The sequence below is a fragment of the Lissotriton vulgaris genome, chromosome 3_1 (genome assembly GCF_964263255.1).
Source record: "Lissotriton vulgaris chromosome 3_1, aLisVul1.2, whole genome shotgun sequence".
Lineage (NCBI taxonomy): Eukaryota > Metazoa > Chordata > Amphibia > Caudata > Salamandridae > Lissotriton > Lissotriton vulgaris.
In genome coordinates, this window is record NC_141689.1 from 533,707,617 (window position 1) to 533,728,031 (window position 20,415).

General features: G+C 48.3%; 1 protein-coding gene across 1 annotated transcript in view; it reads left to right on the forward strand.

Annotated features, from left to right (window-relative positions):
• Positions 1 to 20,415, forward strand: part of ANKRA2 (ankyrin repeat family A member 2) — a 118,026-nt gene that overhangs the window by 29,188 nt on the left and 68,423 nt on the right. The window contains exons 3-5 of the mRNA XM_086960793.1: positions 9,609 to 9,982; positions 10,252 to 10,410; positions 19,405 to 19,470. Of these exons, the coding sequence (XP_086816919.1) occupies positions 9,676 to 9,982; positions 10,252 to 10,410; positions 19,405 to 19,470 (532 nt within the window). The 5' untranslated portion in view covers positions 9,609 to 9,675. The remainder of the gene's footprint in view (positions 1 to 9,608; positions 9,983 to 10,251; positions 10,411 to 19,404; positions 19,471 to 20,415) is intronic.

The following is a 20,415-nucleotide window of genomic DNA, read 5'->3' on the forward strand; positions in this document are numbered from 1 at the left end:
CATTCCACTTAGCTGAATATCACACAAGACTTCTTCAGTGGCACATCATACAATTCCTACAGCGTCTGAATCTGTAACCAAAGGGGCTGTCAAGGTGGGTCCAGTTAGGCAATAAACAAAGTAAAACCTTAACTCCGTCTTAATTAAACTATGCAGAGCGAAAGGCACAAAGCAATGTAGGAGAATCCAGAAATTATCTAAACATCACAATATCCACAGGGAAACGTGGATCACAGGAAGGGACCACTGGGACATCGAATTGTCAAAGCATAATTGTTGTAACTCTTGTTTAAGGTTCCGAGAGGTATGTTTAGTATTTATTGTTTTTAATAATATTATTAGTAAATAACATCGTGTGGTAGCGCTTTAGCGTTCTAGTGTTCCGCCCGGCGGAACAGGAAGGGGAATAGCGGAAACGGAAGGCGGCCATTTTGTGGTATTGGCGCCGACCGTTAAACTGTAAGGTTGTGTTCCCGGCGCTCCGTGTATGAATAAAGAATTGAACTGAATAAGCTAGGTGTGGCCTCCATAACTTACCATCCTCACAATGGCGACGAGGTTTCTGGCATGACGCCCGACCCACATGCAGCGTGCTGCACCGGGAATGCCGACAAGCGGAGTGCTGCCCTGCTGAATCACGGAGCGTGGCAGAGGACCACGGCGGTAGCAGAACGGCGCGTGACGTGGGCTGCCGAGTACTGCTGGTGCACTGCAGATGACGGTAGGCCTGAGGGCACCCCATATGGTCGAGGGGCAACGAAAATAAATTACGGACTTACCCAATAGTTGTCCAGTGCATGCAGGTGGAGGGAGGCCCACGCCCACCAGTGCCCCAGTGTGCCGAGGAGGGTATTGTACCCTGCGGAGAGGAGCAGCGCCTGACAACCTGGCGGAACAGCGGGCGGAGGGGGGCCAGACACTAACCACCCTGAAGGGGTAGAGGACCCACGGGCATTACCTGCACCCGCGCACGTCCCACTAGAAGAAGACCGTGACAGCGATCTTGAGGCGCGGGACTCGGCGGTGCAACAGGCGCCAGGTAGCCCCCCGGGGAGAGCAATTCCCATCCAGCCTGCTGGACGCAGAGCCAACAACATGGCGGTGCAGTCGTCGTCCCTCACGCAACAGGTACCTTTCCTGACTAACTCGGGAGAACCGGAAAGACTATGGGAAGACTGGTAGAGGTATTTTCTCAACTACCTCGACGCACTGGAAGAAGAGGCGGGCGCGCCATATTCCAGCAAGAGAAGAAAAAAAATCCTGCTACATAACCTTGGCCCCGAAGGGATAAGGGTCTACGACACCATCGTCAAAATAGAGAGGGATGCCGCGGATACCGACGTCTTTGGCCACGCAATAGCAGATCTAGACGCACACTTCAGACCCGTCGTATGTGTTGCAATTGATCGATACAATTTCTTCCAGAGGAAGCAGAAGAGTAATGAGACGGTGGATGAATATGTTGTAGCCCTGCAGAAATTAGCACTCACATGCAAGTTTGGCACTCTACACGACGACCTGATTAGGGACCAGATTATTATGCACACGTCAAGCACTCATGTCCAGGAGAAGCTGTGGGTGAACGGAGATGCCCCCCTAAAGGAAATTTGGGCGATGGTAAAGAAAGTTGAACTGTCCAAACGATGCGCCCAGGCGGCCAAAAAGGAAACAGGAGGGACGCAAACAGTATGCAAGATAACAACACAAGGAAGGGAAGAGCGTCCCAAGCAAAGGGATCAGCAGAGAAAACAGGAAGGGAGACGTCCAAAACAATCCTATCCAGCGGACCAGAGAGCAAACAGAGGAGGACGCCAAAGCTGTTACAGGTGCGGGAGTACGACACACTTGGGGAATGACAAAGTGTGCCCAGCGTTCCGGGCAAAATGTTCATATTGTGGAGTGTTCGGACACTACGAGAAGGTGTGCCGCCGTAAGCCCAAGGGAACAGCAGTCAAGTACGTAGACCAAGAGCAGCAAGACGAAACTACAGGGTCAGAGGAAACTGAAGACTTGGAAGAAATCCTATACATAGACGTCCAAGTGCTGGAAGTGGAGGGTCAGGAATCGACAAACCCAGACTGGACATGCACATCGGCGGAATACCGCTAGAAATGATAGCGGACAGTGGTGCTCCCATTCCATTTCATTTGGAATATCACAGGGGGAATGGAAGCAAAAAAGGGAATCACGTAATGGTAACGGCTAGAAATTTCAGGGATATCAGCAGCCACTCCTTTGCACCTTGGGCTGCCAGCCTCTCTATTACAGGTATGGACAGTGTACAGACCGCAGTTGGCCATTTTGAACAGGTTATCACCGAGGCCATGAATGAACTGGCCCCAATACAGACCCGCCGTCGAGCCAGGAAGAGACCATCTGCCCCATGGTTCTCAGACTCCCTTAGGCTCCTCAGGCAAGAAGTGAGGAGGAAGGAGAGGCTCTGGCATGCTAGCTGGGACCCTAAGAATAAAGAAGCTCACAAACTTCTTGTTAGGAAATATAAGGCTGAGATTGTGCAGGCTAAACAAGACTACTTTGTAACCCTGACAGCCTCGCTCTCCTCGCCGAAGGAGCTTTTTAAAATTGTTGATTCTTTAGTCGACCTACAAGCCCCTGACCCTGTCGTACCTTCGCAGGATTTATGTGATAGGATTGCCTCCTTTTTCCACACTAAAATACAGGATATCCACCTAGCTCTTGAGAAACAAAGAGCTTGTATTAGTGTGTCTACTGTCTGGGCTGAGACGAATATGTCCACCACCGACGTCTCCCCACTGGGCACCCTGGACTTCTTTCCACCTCTGGCTCCGCAAGATCTTGAAATCTTGCTTAATAAGATCAAATCTGGATCCCCCCTGGATACTTGCCCACTGAAAATCATCAAGCAGTGTAGGGAGACCTTCCTACCACCGCTGCTAGAAATAATGAATCTAGCTATAAGAGACGGTGTCTTCCCCTCGGAGTGGAAGAAAGCAGTAGTGAAACCCCTGCTAAAGAAGGCCTCCCTCGACCCGGAGGTCCTAAAAAACTTCCGTCCAATCTCGTTGCTTCCCGCCCCGGCGAAGATGCTTGAGGCACATCTGAACAAGCATCTCGCTGCTTTTGTGGAATGCTCGGGCTGCTTGGACTCCTCCCAGCACGGATTCAGGAGGGAACATAGCACCGAGTCGGCCCTCACCATCGTGCTCGATAACATCCGCACGACAGTGGATGGGGGCCAGACCACCCTCCTGGTCCTGTTAGATCTAACTGCGGCCTTCGATACCCTCTCCCCCTCAGTACTTACATCTCGCCTGAGGGATGTGGTGGTGAAGGGCGCAGCTCTAGATCTATTGACCTCTTTCCTTGTTGGGAGGGAACAAAGAGTCAAGTTGGGTGAGTATCTATCTCCATCCCGACCTGTGCTATGTGGGGTCCCTCAAGGGTCGGCTCTTAGTCCGACCCTATTCAACATCTATGTGACCCCACTGGCCAGATTAATAAGAACTTTCGGGATGGAGGTAGTTTCCTATGCTGACGACACCCAAATACTCGTCTCTCTTTCCCATTCAGATGTGCAGACCGCCTCCAAGTTTAGATCTTGTATGGAGGCGGTTGGTCACTGGATGATTCAGAACTCACTTAAACTGAATGGGGAGAAGACTGAGGTGATGGTGTTTGGTGGGAACGTAAACATCTGGTCAGCCAGCTGGTGGCCTGATTCGCTTGGAGTGTGCCCTTCCCCCACAACATCTGCTAAAAATCTTGGGGTGATGATAGATCCTGCCCTGGATATGGGCAGACAGGTGAGTAGAACCATCTCCACCTGTTGGGGCTTAATCCATACCCTGCGAAGGATCAGGAAATACCTCTCTCTGCAGTCCAGAAAGCAAATAGCTGTTGCACTCATTGGTTCACGCCTGGACTACTGTAATGCGCTGTATGCGGGGCTAAACAGGAGCCTCCTGCAGCGCTTACAGGTGGTTCAGAATGCCACAGCCAGATTCGTTCTCGATGTTCCCAGACGCTCTTCGGCCACGTTGGCCAGGAAAACGTTACACTGGCTTCCGGTAGAACACAGAGTGCGGTTCAAGGTTTTGTGCATGACATACAGAGCCATTGCAAAAAACAGTGACTCTGGAGTGGGTTCCATTATCTCCCACTATACTCCTGGAAGGAACCTGCGTTCCTCCGGGAAATTGCTTCTGTCAGTTCCTCGTATACGAAGAGCCAAATGGGGTGGCAGGGCCTTCTCCACCCTAGCTCCCAAATGGTGGAATGATCTCCCTTTGGATCTTAGGTCCCTACCCTCGCTACAGACATTTCGTAGTGCCCTTAAAACTCGCCTCTTCTTGCAAGCCTATGTGTAAGGATGAATGGTTCAACTTTCTGATTTTATTGTTAGGCGCCTTGATACCTGCGGGTTATTGTTTTTGCGCGTTATAAATTTTTATCAATCAATCATAATACAGAGAAAGGTATGGGAAGACAGGTTCGCATATAAGCACGGAGAGAATCTACACCCCATGGACTTGCTACCTGTCACATACACAGGACAGAAGATCCCGATGTTGGGGTATTGCCCCCTATCGTTTGAGTTCAGAGGCCGCCAGGCCATGTGCAAGCTATATATTGCGGAGAAGGGCCCCTCGGTTTTAAGCTGGAAAGACCAAGGTGCCTTAGGGATTCAACTTAACCCCGGGGGAATCGAGAAGATCCTGCTAATGGATATGGACAGGAGAGATGACGTCGACTCGTGGAAGCGAGCATACCCCAGAGTCTTCAACGGCCAAATAGGGGAGCTGACGAGATACAAGCACCTCATCAAGCTGAAAGAAGGAGTAACTCCGGTGGTGCACAAGGTGAGAAATATCCCATTCCGGAGCAGGGAAGCGGTACAACAGGAACTGGACAGACTCGAAAAAGAAGGCGTGATCAGAGCCATAGAAAGCGCTGAATGGCTTTCTCCCCTGGTGGTGGCCCAGAAGCCGAATGGCAAAGTGCGGCTGTGCGTGGACCTTAGGGAACTAAACAAGAACATAATCATTGACAAGTTTCCCCTACCTCGCATAAACGAGATGCTGTCGAAGACGAAGAACATCAAATGGTTTTCCACAGTGGACCTATCGTCAGCCTACCACCAAGTAAGGCTACACCCCTCGTGCACCCATCTCACGTCATTCATCACGCCGTTCGGCTGCTATGAATTTGTACGGATGCCGTTTGGCCTGGCCTCGGCGGCCGCGGTCTTCCAAAAGATGATGCACAAGTTACTGAAGGGTGTAGACGATGTACAGTTCTTTCAAGATGACATCTTGGTGATGGGAAAGTCCATGCACGACCACAATGCAAAAGTGCTAAGAACCTTGCAGGACAATGGTTTGACAGCGGAATGGTCAAAGTGCAAATTGGGAGTACAGTCAGTCACGTACTTGGGTCACGAAGTGAGTGAAGAAGGGATCAAGCCAAAAACATCCAACATGAAGGCGATTCAGGATGCCCCCACCCCGAGCAAGAAGGAAGATGTTCGGTCGTTCTTAGGAATGGCCGAATACTACAGCAAATTTGTTCACCATTTTGCATCCAAGACACATCACCTACGCCAGCTACTCAAGGAAAAGAACAAGTTCCAGTGGGGCCAGGAGGAACAAGCGGCATTCGAGTCGCTGAAGAAGGAGATGAGTGCCACCATTCCCCTCAAAGGATTCGACCCCAGTGCAGAGTCAATCCTCACGACAGATGCAAGTGACCGGGGTCTAGGGGCAGTCTTGATGCAGCGGTCAGAGAACGGCGAGACGGCGACTATCAGCTTCGCATCCAGGTCCCTAGCACCCAACGAGGAAAAGTTTAGTGTGATTGAGAAGGAGATGCTGGCAGTGGTGTGGGCCATGGAGAGATTCCGCCAATACCTGTGGGGAGCAAGATTCTTAGTGAAGACGGACCACAAGCCGCTGGTCCGAGTGTTAACTTCAAGTGGCCATGCTCACGCTACACCCAGGATCGCAAAAATGACTCTGCGACTGTTGGACTTTGTATATGATGTGGAGCACATCCCAGGACCACAAAACAAGGTTGCAGACTTCCTTAGCCGAGCGGCGGCTATGGAAGGTGCGAGCGACCAGGAAGGACAGAATTGGGAAGGCTATGTAGTCGCCACGATTCAAGATGCAGAAAAAGTGATAAGTGCGCAAGAGTGGGAAGAGGCATACAAAGAGGATGTCGACTTGGAAGCCATCAAGGGATACGTCATCCATGGGTGGCCAGAGAAAAGACACCTCAAAGAGGAACTCAGGAGGTACTGGGAAGTGAGGGAGGAACTGTCGTTGGCCGAGAATCCCACCTTCCTGTTGAGAGGAGACAAGGTGGTACCACCTCAAGGCATACTGGAGCATCTAATGGCTTTACTACACGAAGGGCATCAGGGCATCACCAAGACTAAAGCCCTTGCCAGGCAAGCATACTGGTGGCTGGCCATCGATGCGCAAGTAGAACGACATGTGAGACTCTGTGAGTCATGTGCCAAGGCGGACAAATCCCAAAGCTTGATCAGACCCCCCTTAGGCAAATTCCCGATACCTGATGGACCCTGGGAGATGCTGTCGGTGGACATAATGGGGCCCGTCCTAAACAAAGCAGGGACACAGAAGTACGTGGTGGCACTCATCGACAAGTTCTCCAAATGGCCGGAAATAGAAATAAGAGAGAACGTGGACACGGAAGCAGTTGTAAACTTCCTGCAGACCACCTTCATCCGAGAGGGAATCCCAAAGGTCATCATCAGCGACAATGGGCCGCAGTTCACCTCGGCAAAGTGGATTGCCTTCACAGAGAGAAATGGAATAGAAGTGAAGCACACGCCAATCTATCATCCCTCAGGTAATGGCCAAGTGGAGCGATTTAATCGCGTGATCATGGGCACCATCCAAGCAGCCATCAACGATGGGCTGGATTGGGAGAAAGAACTGGAAAAGATGATTTGGGCCTATCGGAACACACCGGGAAGCACAGGGTACAGCCCCTTTAAAGTCCTGAGAGGGAGAGAAGTATTCACCAAGGATAACGTGGCATGGAGGAAGTTGGTGATACAGAGCAAATGGTCTCCAGCAGTAGTAAAAAGGAACTTGGAGAGAGCACAGGAGGTGTACACAACTCATTTCAATAGAAGTCACAATGTGAAGAGAGCTGAACTGGAAAAGGGTGACTGGGTGAGAGTCAAACTGGCTATCCTCAAGAAGAAGGGTGAAAGCAAGTTCTCACCGCCCTTGCAAGTTCTGGAGCCGTACGCCCGATCGGCCTTGCTCAGTGATGGGAAGGTGTGGTCACAGGACAGGATGGCCAAATGCAGCAAGATCATCAAGTGGGAACGTGAAGTGGAAGAAGGAGCAGAGAATGTCGTGAAAGATGGAGAAGAAGGAAGTAGAGAAAGGCGAAGTGAGTATGTTGAAGAAGGAATGCAGCAAGTGGAAGAGGGCGAAGGTGAAGTAGGTGCGAGTGAAGGGCTGAGGAGCTGGTGCAAGGAAGAAGAGTATGAGGAAGTGATGGACAAAGATGGCAAAAGAGCAGGGGAACACATGGGAAGGAAGGAACAGGACAGCAATGTAGGAGTGGCGAAAGTGAAGACCAGAGTTGGAAGAGAAGTGAAGGTGCCAGAGAAGTATAAGGACTTTAACATGGACTGGAAGTAAGAACTTTGTTGTTGTGATAATGGTTAAAGGGGGGAGATATGTGGTAGCGCTTTAGCGTTCTAGTGTTCCGCCCGGCGGAACAGGAAGGGGAATAGCGGAAACGGAAGGCGGCCATTTTGTGGTATTGGCGCCGACCGTTAAACTGTAAGGTTGTGTTCCCGGCGCTCCGTGTATGAATAAAGAATTGAACTGAATAAGCTAGGTGTGGCCTCCATAACTTACCATCCTCACACATCGCAATTTGTCGAGAACTGAATGGAAGGAAGGCCTGTTCCATTTCCCTCTTGATTTCCCGAGAAAGGGGGACTCCTTCCAGTACCTTTTAGTGTCACCATGAAAAGTGTAACATACTTGAAAATTGTCCGGTGTCTATCTAAGAGGTTTCCAGTTAGGTGGAAATCCGATAGAGCTTGATTGAAGATATAGACGTATTTTGCAGTAAATACTCCAGGCACGAGGTGTCACTGAAATCAGTAAGGGAGAATAGCCAGGTCAAATATCCACAAGAAAAACTCAAATGGAATCCAACTCCAAGAAGCCAAAATGAAGGGCAAAAATAAAAAAAGATTGTGTAATGAATGAAATGCAAATAGGGAACGAATGGGTAGCGTCTCATCTTACTTTCGCGATTGTGTTCTTTATATATGATTTCGAACCATAACTGATATAACGGGAAAGACTCATGCTCAATCTTGAATAGGGAACCCCCAGCAGAGTTCTCCAGACAATAAATTCTCTTTGGAAACGGAGTTGGTTTCCTCTCGGAATCATGGCTAAGCATAGGAAGAAGATGATCAAGTTTGATATATTTTGCCTGCTGCTGCAATATGCAGCAACCTGACTGCCCACGCTGACTAATACCTCCAAATTATATCTGAAAGCCCCTCCAGTTGACCTCCGTTGCAAAACCATCATCACAGCGCAGGTTACAGGATAACCAGCTATGCACCACCTGCCTCAGCGTTGCAAGCCCAGTCTTCCCCTAACCATGGACTGTTTCCATTAGGCCCTGTGCACAGATATTACAAAAGGGTACCCAGCTTTCATAGGTTATAATTGTTTTGTGGTGATGTAAAAGTAGCGCATTCTGTCCCTTCTCTAGAGATTGTAGAGGCGATTATGATTGCTGGTCTTGAGAAGGTGGTTGAGGTTGATGCTTAAGAGTGTACGTGTTGTGAATCCGAGCAAAACTGTTCAAGTTTTTTTGCTGTTACTAGTTTGTTAGGAAGCAGAAGAACCAGGTTAAGTGTTGTACTGTAACATTGTCTATATTTTGATAAATCGGGGACTTGCATGCTATTGGGTCGAAATCTGCACCCCAGTCCAGTATTTCAGCGAGACATGTGACTACCAACGGGGTTTTAGTCAAAGTTTTGACAAGAGAAACTTTGGTTCCATGACCTGATTAACCAGGTTGCAGCGGGGCTGGTAGATTTGTCCAGGAGTTTGGCTACAGTAGGAAGTTAAATTGGTCTCAACTTGCTTGTGAATATAAATAAATACAATTGAATTAATATATGGTATTTGCTAGAATACAAATAACTGTTTACATATATCATAACAAGCTCTAGAATTTTTTTTATAATAGACTGGGAAAGTTTACAATGAAAATGGATGATAAGAAATAAGTCAAATCCTCTAAATGAAATGATCGTACAACAGAGATGAGACTAATGTCGTGTCTAAGCTCCTAGTTCAAACTTTTATTTTTTTCCCACTGCGTTCCATTCTAGCGAATGTCTGGGCCCTTAGTAAGTACGGGAGAGTTACTTCCAGCTTTTAGGAAGTTTTCAAATATGTTACCTCTGTTTCATGGCAGAGTACTGAGACTTTCTGTGTATCTAAATTTTAGTAAACCGGTTATATGTTATGTAATACATTTAATAAAAATGTGAATGCTTAAGATTGTTGTATATACATACCTTTGGTTTTTTTCTGTTGCAGATTGCCTGCTATAATTGTTTTCAATAATTATGAAGTTTAAGGAATTGTGAACCATGAAAATACATTTATGATCACTGCAGCTGAAGTCATGGCATCTTTTCCTGATCTTGACCCTGGGACTCACTTAGTTGTGGAGGAGTGCATGAACTATGGCTTGTCAGGCATGCCAGACATCAAAGTGGAAGATGACATGGACTCGAACCCTGAGGAAGGCCCTGCTCAAGGCATGGCCATGGGAATGAAATTCATTTTGCCCAATCGATTTGACATGAATGTTTGTTCTCGATTTGTCAAGTCTCTGAATGAAGAAGATAGCAAAAATATTCAAGATCAAGTCAATTCGGATTTAGAAGTGGCATCCGTCCTCTTTAAAGGTTGAGTATTTTTGTTCTCCTTTTACCTGTGTTTCTTGAATTTGGTAGCATTCTCGGAAGCTTTGTCATTAGTCTACTTTGCACAACTTCTCCATTGCACGAGTTTCTGATAAACCTTTTTCACAATTTTGCGTTTTTAGTTGGAGAACTCATGAATTGTGTAAATATTTTTTTAATTTGTCATGCACCAAAAATTAATTTATTTTCATTTCAAATATCTATTGTAGCTCTTATAACCCGTTTTTGCTTTCCGTTCCTCCTCCACACAGCTGAATGCAATATTCATACTTCTCCATCCCCTGGAGTTCAAGTTAGACATGTGTACACTCCTTCAGCAGCAAAACATTTCTCGCCCATCAAGCAGTCCACTACCTTGACGAACAAACATAGAGGAAATGAAGTTTCCACAACACCCCTGCTTGTAAACTGTAAGTATAATGAGGTATCCTTTTCTTTCCATGATACTGCTCCTGCTTGAGGGGAAATATCTATTGCGTCGCAGGCATTACATTGTGGTGCCCTTACAACACAGACCGCACCACGACTGCGACGTTACCACAAGTTCCATTACAACACAAGTTGTTAAAACAACTTGCTTTAGGGAATGCGGTGATGGTCTGGTGTTGGATTTTAAGTCCTACACCTTCCCTTACTGATACACCGAAGGGAGTTGGAATAGTATTTAAACTATTGCAAGTCCAGAGATTCCCTAAAGCAAGTTGTTGTAATGACTTCCGTTGTATTGGAACTCATGGTAACAGCACAGTTGTGGCATTGACTGCGTTGTTAAGTCACACGTAGTTTTGGCATGCATGGTAACAGATGCTGTATGAAAGTAATGGGCCCCCCTCTAAGGTACTAATTCACAGGTCAGGGAGAAGAGGGGAAAGAAATATAATGTAGCAACTACTCAAAGCACAAAGTCCCTCATGTCCTCTCTATTTATTTGAGGGTTTTAGCCTCTTAAATTCTATCATGGGCATAACAAAACACATATTGTACTGTTACTTATTTCCATTCACTTTTTTATTTGTCATTTGAATTTTTTTTCTTTGTTATATCTTTTAAACATTATTATCATTAAAAAGTACAAAAAGACATTTCTTGTATACACAATTTGGCAGCATGAGAAATAATTCACAAATTCATATAATGAACACAATATGACCAGGTAGAGCACTAACAACAATCAAACCACACATGCATACTTCACACACATTCACACCACAAATTATCTGTGCAAGTTGTCGCATTTCGTTGGTTCTAGTCTAACACCCAAAGACAAGGTCACTACAAAATATAGGATTTTATATAGACATGGTCGACGCGTTTCTGTGGCAATAGATAGCAGTAAGAGCCACCTTCCTCAGGACCCGCCAGATTATCAAACAGTGTTCTCTACACCCTGGTACTTCCTTAGGTGTTTTATTCTCGGGGTAACGTTTGTTATCTTGATTCCGTGAGTATGAGTCTATTTTTCTATTGCTTTTTCTCCCTTCAAAAATGCAGTCTTTCCTGCGAGATATCAGTAAGGATCGACAGTGATGGTTAATCAATCGGATTTCCCGGAATAATTAAAATGATCGTAGGAATTGCTGTCTTCAAAGAATAGATCCTAAATTAGTTGGCTTGGCCATCGATCAAAGTTCCGCACACGTCTCCTCTCATAACAGATGCTGTTCATGCTTGAGAGTCTGAAACCCAGCCTTAATGACTGGCAGCTTTTGACTTGTCTCTTTGTTCTTGCTGCTGGATCATGAAAATATTGAACTGTACCAATTCTTTCGAAATGGTTGAGAAACATCTAGTGATTGGAGAGATGTTTAAGAATTCCTACATTAGTCCAACCAATTGAAGGCTAAAACAGTTATAGAGAACGTCTGATCACATCTCCTGGGCATTTTATTACTTTGTTGTGCTCTGGCTTAACAAATGTATTAATTGTTTTTTATTGAATTGACCACTGTTATTGCTCTTTTGAGGGTTTTTCCGAACGTGCATGTCGAAGTAAATCTCAAAGAACCTTTAGAACAAGAAATACACATATTGCTAAGTAAAGAAACCTGTGGCCACTTCTTGGCTGAGGAAGGTCTTTTGGTATGCATTCACAGTACTTTTAGGTGGCCATGGGATCCAAGACCACTTGCAGATCGAATTTGGGTGACTAGCGCTGTACTTTGTGGTGACGCTGTATTAACATTGTGCTCTGTGCTTAGCGCTGTGGCTGTACGCCTACACTGCATTATTAGCCCTTAAGCGCCCGTTTTAATTAGCGCTGTGCCTGTGTGTTTAGACGCCCGATTTTCATTAGCGCTGTGCCTGTGTGTTTAGACGCCCGATTTTCATTAGCACTGTACCTTGCTGACGCTGTGTTTGTAAAACGACCTGCTGGTCCATTTGCTGCCCCTGCCTCACTTTCACTATCACCCTCCATTTTGCTGGTTGTGGTTTCCTGGACCGCCCCTCCTCCCCGCTACCGCCTCCCAGCTGCTGCCCCTCCCACCCACGAACACAGGGATAGCCTCGTCCCCTGACCCACTGTGACCACCTGGACCTGCTCCTGAACGGTCGCTCCCTCCCTCCCTCCCTCCCTCCCTCGCTGGTCTCACGCACTGTGGACGCTGCAGATCGAATTTGGGTGACTAGCGCTGTACTTTGTGGTGACGCTGTATTAACATTGTGCTCTGTGCTTAGCGCTGTGGCTGTACGCCTACACTGCATTATTAGCCCTTAAGCGCCCGTTTTAATTAGCGCTGTGCCTGTGTGTTTAGACGCCCGATTTTCATTAGCGCTGTGCCTGTGTGTTTAGACGCCCGATTTTCATTAGCACTGTACCTTGCTGACGCTGTGTTTGTAAAACGACCTGCTGGTCCATTTGCTGCCCCTGCCTCACTTTCACTATCACCCTCCATTTTGCTGGTTGTGGTTTCCTGGACCGCCCCTCCTCCCCGCTACCGCCTCCCAGCTGCTGCCCCTCCCACCCACGAACACAGGGATAGCCTCGTCCCCTGACCCACTGTGACCACCTGGACCTGCTCCTGAACGGTCGCTCCCTCCCTCCCTCCCTCCCTCGCTGGTCTCACGCACTGTGGACGCTGCAGATCGAATTTGGGTGACTAGCGCTGTACTTTGTGGTGACGCTGTATTAACATTGTGCTCTGTGCTTAGCGCTGTGGCTGTACGCCTACACTGCATTATTAGCCCTTAAGCGCCCGTTTTAATTAGCGCTGTGCCTGTGTGTTCAGACGCCCGATTTTCATTAGCGCTGTGCCTGTGTGTTTAGACGCCCGATTTTCATTAGCACTGTACCTTGCTGACGCTGTGTTTGTAAAACGACCTGCTGGTCCATTTGCTGCCCCTGCCTCACTTTCACTATCACCCTCCATTTTGCTGGTTGTGGTTTCCTGGACCGCCCCTCCTCCCCGCTACCGCCTCCCAGCTGCTGCCCCTCCCACCCACGAACACAGGGATAGCCTCGTCCCCTGACCCACTGTGACCACCTGGACCTGCTCCTGAACGGTCGCTCCCTCCCTCCCTCCCTCCCTCGCTGGTCTCACGCACTGTGGATGCTGCAGATCGAATTTGGGTGACTAGCGCTGTACTTTGTGGTGACGCTGTATTAACATTGTGCTCTGTGCTTAGCGCTGTGGCTGTACGCCTACACTGCATTATTAGCCCTTAAGCGCCCGTTTTAATTAGCGCTGTGCCTGTGTGTTTAGACGCCCGATTTTCATTAGCGCTGTGCCTGTGTGTTTAGACGCCCGATTTTCATTAGCACTGTACCTTGCTGACGCTGTGTTTGTAAAACGACCTGCTGGTCCATTTGCTGCCCCTGCCTCACTTTCACTATCACCCTCCATTTTGCTGGTTGTGGTTTCCTGGACCGCCCCTCCTCCCCGCTACCGCCTCCCAGCTGCTGCCCCTCCCACGCTCCGCCCCCTCCACCCTCCATTTATGGCCAATGTCTCCACGCGCAGCGTCCACGCGCTACGGACACGCCGAAGGTGCGCCAAAGGTAAGCCCGTCTACGCCCGTCCGCGCCTGGACCGCGCCCAGCGCCAGACCCCCTGCCCCTCGCGCTCCCCAGCCCCCCCGCATTACCTATGATGCCGCCTCCCTCCTAGCCCTTGACCCCGGCCGCGCCCCCACCTGCGTTCAAGCCGCTCCTGGACACACCCATGGACCCTTCTCCTGCTACTCCTGCAGATTCAGCGGCACCGACAACATCTCCGCTTCGACCACACCACAGATTCCCGACCCCAACCACCTAGAATGCATCCTTCTCAACACCCGCTCGGTCCACAGGCACGCCATTGACCTTTGGAACCTACTAGACACCATCTCTCCTGACGTCGCCTTCCTAACGGAAACATGGATGAACGCTTCCTCCGCCCCTGACATCGCCATCGCTATCCCTGATGACTATAAGATCACTCGCAAGGACCGCACCGACCATACAGGAGGTGGAATCGCTATCGTCCATAAGAAATCAATCCGCATCTCAACCAGCTCTGACGCCAACCTCGCTAACTCCGAACACCTTCACTTCCAGATCCACATCGACCCCAAGACCACACTCAGAGGCACCCTCCTCTACAGACCACCAGGACCCCGCGCAAAATTCAGTGAAGACATCACGGACTTCATCACCCCACACGCGCTCCCCTCCAAAGACTACATCCTTCTGGGAGACCTCAACTTCCACCTTGAAAAGATCAACGACCACAACACCGCCACCCTCTTGGACAACCTCGCCAACCTCGGACTTAAACAACTGGTCACATCCCCCACCCACATCGCAGGTCACACACTCGACCCCATCTTCACCTCCAGCAACCATGTCTCCTTCAGCCACACTACGGATCTCCTCTGGACTGACCACAGCTGCGTTCACTTCACCTACAACAAGCCGAAACCCATCATCCACCTCCAACCAACTCTACAAAGAAACTGGAACAAAATCACCACGGAGCAGATCTCCACATCACTCCTTCAAACCTCCCCAACCCCATCTTCTAACGCCAACGAAGCCGCCTCCAACCTCACCCTTTGGTTATCCAACACCGCCGACACCTTAGCACCACTGAAAAAACGTCAACACAAACTTGGCATCAAGAAGGCCTCATGGTTCAACGATGACCTCAAGAAGTCCAAGAAACTGTGCCGCTCCCTTGAAAAGGCCTGGAAAAAAGACCCATCCACCAGCAACAAGGACGCCTTCAAAAGCGCCATCCGTACTCACCACCAACTAATCCGAAAAGCCAAGAAAACAGCATTCAAGGATCGACTTGACAACAACGCCCACAACAGCAAGGAACTTTTCAACATCGTCAAGGAATTTTCCAACCCCTCGGCCAACTCCAACGACATCACCCCCTCTCAAGCCCTCTGCGATTCCCTAGCCTCTTTTTTCCACAACAAGATTGCTGACATCCACAACAGCTTTGACAACCAACCCGGAAGCCAACCCACCCTACCATCAGCTGACCATCCTCCCCCCGTGAACACCCTTAACGCCTGGAACCCAATCTCCACTGAGGACACCATCCGCCTGATGAATTCCATCCACTCTGGATCCCCCACAGACCCATGCCCTCACCACATCTTCAACAAAGCAGACTCCGTCATAGCTCCGCACCTCCGAGACGTCATCAACTGCTCCTTCAACTCCGCAACCTTCCCAGAAGACTGGAAACACGCTGAACTCACCGCCCTTCTGAAAAAACCAACAGCAGACCCCACCGAACTCAAAAACTACCGCCCCATCTCGCTTCTTCCATTCCCGGCCAAAGTCATCGAGAAAGCCGTCAACAACCAGCTCGCCGCCTTCCTCGAAGCCAACAAATCACTCGACCCCTCACAATCTGGCTTCCGAGCCAAACACAGCACTGAGACCGCCCTCATCGCAGCAACAGACGACATTCGAACACTACTGGACAATGGAGACACAGTCGCCCTCATCCTCCTCGACCTCTCTGCAGCCTTCGACACAGTCTGCCACAGCACCCTTTTACAACGCCTCAGAAACATCGGAATCCAAGGAAAGGCACTGGAATGGATCACCTTGTTCCTCACCGGAAGAACCCAGAGAGTCCGCCTCCCACCATTCAAGTCCGAGGCCTCTGAAATCATCTGCGGCGTACCACAAGGATCCTCACTCAGTCCCACCCTCTTCAACGTATACATGAGCCCCCTCGCGGCCATTGCCCGCCAACACAACCTCAACATCATCTCTTACGCGGATGACACTCAACTGATCCTATCTCTCACCAAGGACCCCAGCACCGCCAAAACTAACCTACACGAAGGAATGAAAGAAGTCGCCGAATGGATGAAACAAAGCCGTCTGAAACTGAACTCAGACAAAACAGAAGTCCTCATCTTAGGTAAATCCCCCTCTGCATGGGACGACTCCTGGTGGCCGGAAGCCCTCGGAAACGCACCCATCCCGACAGACCACGCACGGAACCTTGGCGTCATCCTGGATTCTTCACTCTCAATGAACAGACAAGTCAGCGCCGTATCCTCCTCCTGCTTTAACATTCTTCGCATGCTCAGAAAAACATTTCGCTGGATCCCCACCGAAACAAGGAAAACAGTCACCCACGCTCTAGTCACGAGCCGACTGGACTACGGAAACACCCTCTACGCAGGTACCACCGCTAAACTCCAGAAGAAACTACAACGAATCCAAAACGCCTCAGCCAGGCTCATATTAGACATCCCACGCAACGAACACATCTCTGGCCACCTTAAAGACCTCCACTGGCTACCCGTTAATAAGAGGATTACTTTCCGACTGCTTACCCACGCACACAAATCACTCTACGACATCGGACCAGATTGCCTCAACTCTCGACTGTCCTTCTACACCCCCTCCCGCCAACTTCGCTCTTCCAGCCAAGCCTTCGCCACTGTACCTCGCATCAACAAGACCACCATGGGAGGCAGATCCTTCTCATACCTGGCTGCCAATACATGGAACTCACTCCCCGCTTACCTTCGCCTCACCCAGAATCACCTAGCCTTCAGAAAGCAGCTTAAAACGTGGATATTTGACAAATAATCCTCCTCCCCTTCCTAAGCGCCTTGAAACCCTCTGGGTATGTAGTGCGCTATATAAATTTTATGACTTGACTTGACTTGACATATCTTAGACCAAATCTATCTGGCCACAGACAAAATTTGGGGACAGTAACATGTCTGGGGCATTTCTGTAGTTGAAAAATGACCAACATCAGTGACATTCACGCTATTTTGTCGCAAGGTTCACCCAGGTTCACCCAGAAGTACTAGGCTTAGCAGGCCTGGAGTATGGCCATTTGTTTTGTTCATTTCCCAATAGCCACTAGGCTACCTGGGAGGAATACAGTGCCTATGACCAACGATTCTGCTAGAAGTTCACTGGTCTCTTTTAATGTAAAACACCACCTTTTCAAATGTTTCTTGTTTTGTGTTGTACAACCACCAAATAGAATATCGAATGAAAGATTAAGTGGGAAGATAATTGATAGCTTTGCTGATTTTTAAAAAATGTATTTATTTAGATAAGGTAGCTTTTTACACCGATACGTTTATGTAACCCACTGCATTTTGTATACATAGGAATGTTTTGGTTGTCGTTTTGTGTGTGTGTGTATATATGGATATATGGTCCTAAGTCCGCCCTGGAGCCCGGGAAAAAAGTTGGTAGTTGCGAGGTCATCCAAACCTCGCGCTGGGCAGCGTGCAATGTCACTGCAGTCCCTGCCGCATGTATCCCTGGACTCTGTGGCTGAAGCGGTACAGGGGAGCTGAGGAGGCGCTGTTTTGTGGACTACAAAGGCTGCTTTAACAAATCATCACATTTTGATTTTTTAATTTGAGGGCACACCTTGCTTCCCGCACGCACACACAAGGACTAAATCATTATTTCATCCCCCCAGCAACACCTCCAGGAACCTATCACTGGGGACTCTGGGACTTGTAGTTTCCCCTTACCAACTGGGTGCTACACAGGTGTGCTGTCTTAAGACTTAAGGGGCGGGGCGGACTTGTAACTACAGGTTTAAAGAGGGGCGGGACCTACCAGCAGAGTGTTGCATCTCTCGAGGAGGCTTTGGGCGCTGACGAAGGCTATCAACTGCCAGAAATGCATCTGCCACTTACCGCAAAATAAAAACCTCCAACTGTTTCCCCTTGGGTCTCTGCTCTTTTTCTTCGGGAGGAGTTTTGCTGTACATATATATATATATATACACACACACAGGGTCGGACAGGCCGTAGCGGGCACCGGGCAATCCCCCGGTGCACCGCACGGGTGGGGGGCCGGTTTGGGGCCCCTGGGGGCCGTTTTTGTCACAGGACCGTTTTTGCAGCATAGCTGCAAAATCGGCCCTGTAACAAAATCGGCCGAAAACCGGCCCCCACAAAGAGCTCTGAGGCACCCCCAACCCCCTGTGGTGGAAGGTGGGCCGGCCGAGCACTTTGCCAGGGCCGGTTTTGGTTCCCAGTCCGGCCCTGCACACATACACCTGCATATACCCTCAAAACTACAACACAAACAGTCCTGTTTATAAAAAATAAAAAATGCAGTAGGATATATATATATATGTGTGTGTGTGTGTGTGTGTGTGTGTGTGTGTGTGTGTGTGTGTGTATATATATATATATATATATATATATATATATATCCTGGAACCACTCTCCTCGCCACTCTCCACACGGCGCTCACCACAATGAGAACGAGAGACGGACTCTGTTGTTTTTTCCTCAGCAGCCGCTGGAAATTTATTTTTTGTAAATATTTTAGTCATGCATTGCCGTGCCCTTCAGAACCATACGCGTTTCGGCGTTCTCCGACGCCTTGCTCGCTGGTAACATGCAAAGAAAACCCGCCCCACATTTCAAATGAGGCTACCCCCGTGATTGGACAACATGTGTGGTGACCACAGACAAAATACTGATTACACGTCGTTATGATGATCTCAACAGGGAGCAAAGAAAACAGATCCCGTTTTTTTCTTTCATAAGTACAAATAAATTTTTGCAGTACAATTATCTCGATATACAAAGTAAATATATATCACTGTGTAAATACAATCCTTTGCAAATAAAATCAATTAAATCACATTGAATTAATTTCATTCCGAATTGTACTGTTTCCCCTTTCCGATCTAAGCTGTGCCAGTCACCACACAATATTGTGTCACCTAAACTAAAGTGCAAAGTGCGATTAAAATGAATTCAAGTTTGTCCTGGTTGCTGAGTTGAAACTCCCATCCGGGAGCTAACAAACTCTATAGTCATTAACCTTGGACAATATAAATGGTAGAGGGTATATTGTTGGGGTCAAGGGTGGATGACCTGTTCAATATATATATACACACACACATTATATGTTGTTTCTACATTTTACATGTTAGATGTTTTTGTTGTTGCAGCGTTATCCGTGCACCAGCTGGCAGCTCAAGGGGAAATGCTCTATCTTGCCACCCGTATCGAACAAGGTGAGAATGAAAGGTTTTATAAAAGATAATCATAAAAAAGACAACTGGTGCCATATTTTCAAAAACTGGTTTAACACTTTTTTAATAGCTCTTTAGTGGCATTTCTTTATTATACAAGGACACACTTTGCATACATCTTATCAGGTGATAATGGGCACAGTTGTGTCATGTTCATCTACATGCTGTAAGTGGGGAGAGGTAGGCGGAGAGGAAGTTCTGTTGGTCTGGTGCTGAGCTGACAGCCTGTAATACTGTTAACTACTGCACATTACATCAAGCTGATCTGGCACATGTGAGCTTGCCATCCAACTGCTCGTTATGCGGACAGGGTTTCGATGTAACACCTGACACAACAATGCCAACTCATCAAACTCATAACAAACCAAGAGGCTCACAGACTTTCCATCCAGAGTTTGACGAGCTCTTCAGGGCGGGTCTTGTGAATTGCCGATCCCTCCCTAGACATGCCGACGATATCTGGCTGACCCTCATGGAATCATCTTGGGACGCCATGTTCCTAACTGAAACCTGGTTAAATGCAGAAACTTTGGCATCTATCACCCTAGCCATTCCACCTGGCTTTAAAATGTGTTTTGCAAATAGGGAGGCAGAAAAAAGAGGGGGCGGAGTGGCTATTATTTTTAAAGAAACATGTGAACTGACTAACTCGTGCTCCCTCGACCTTCAAGGTATTGAGGGGCTTCACTTCTGTTTCCAGATAAATGCTAGGGTATCGTTAGCAGGTCTGCTTATTTACAGACCACCGGACTGTGCAGCAAAGATCACCTATGATCTCTGCAATTATATTGTACAAAAATCACTAACCCATACTAACTTCATGGCACTTGGGGATTTTAATTTTCATGTTGATGACCCCAACCGTAATTTAGCTCATTACTAGCAGCGGCCAATTTAGTACAACTGGTTTCGGGCCCCACCCACAGG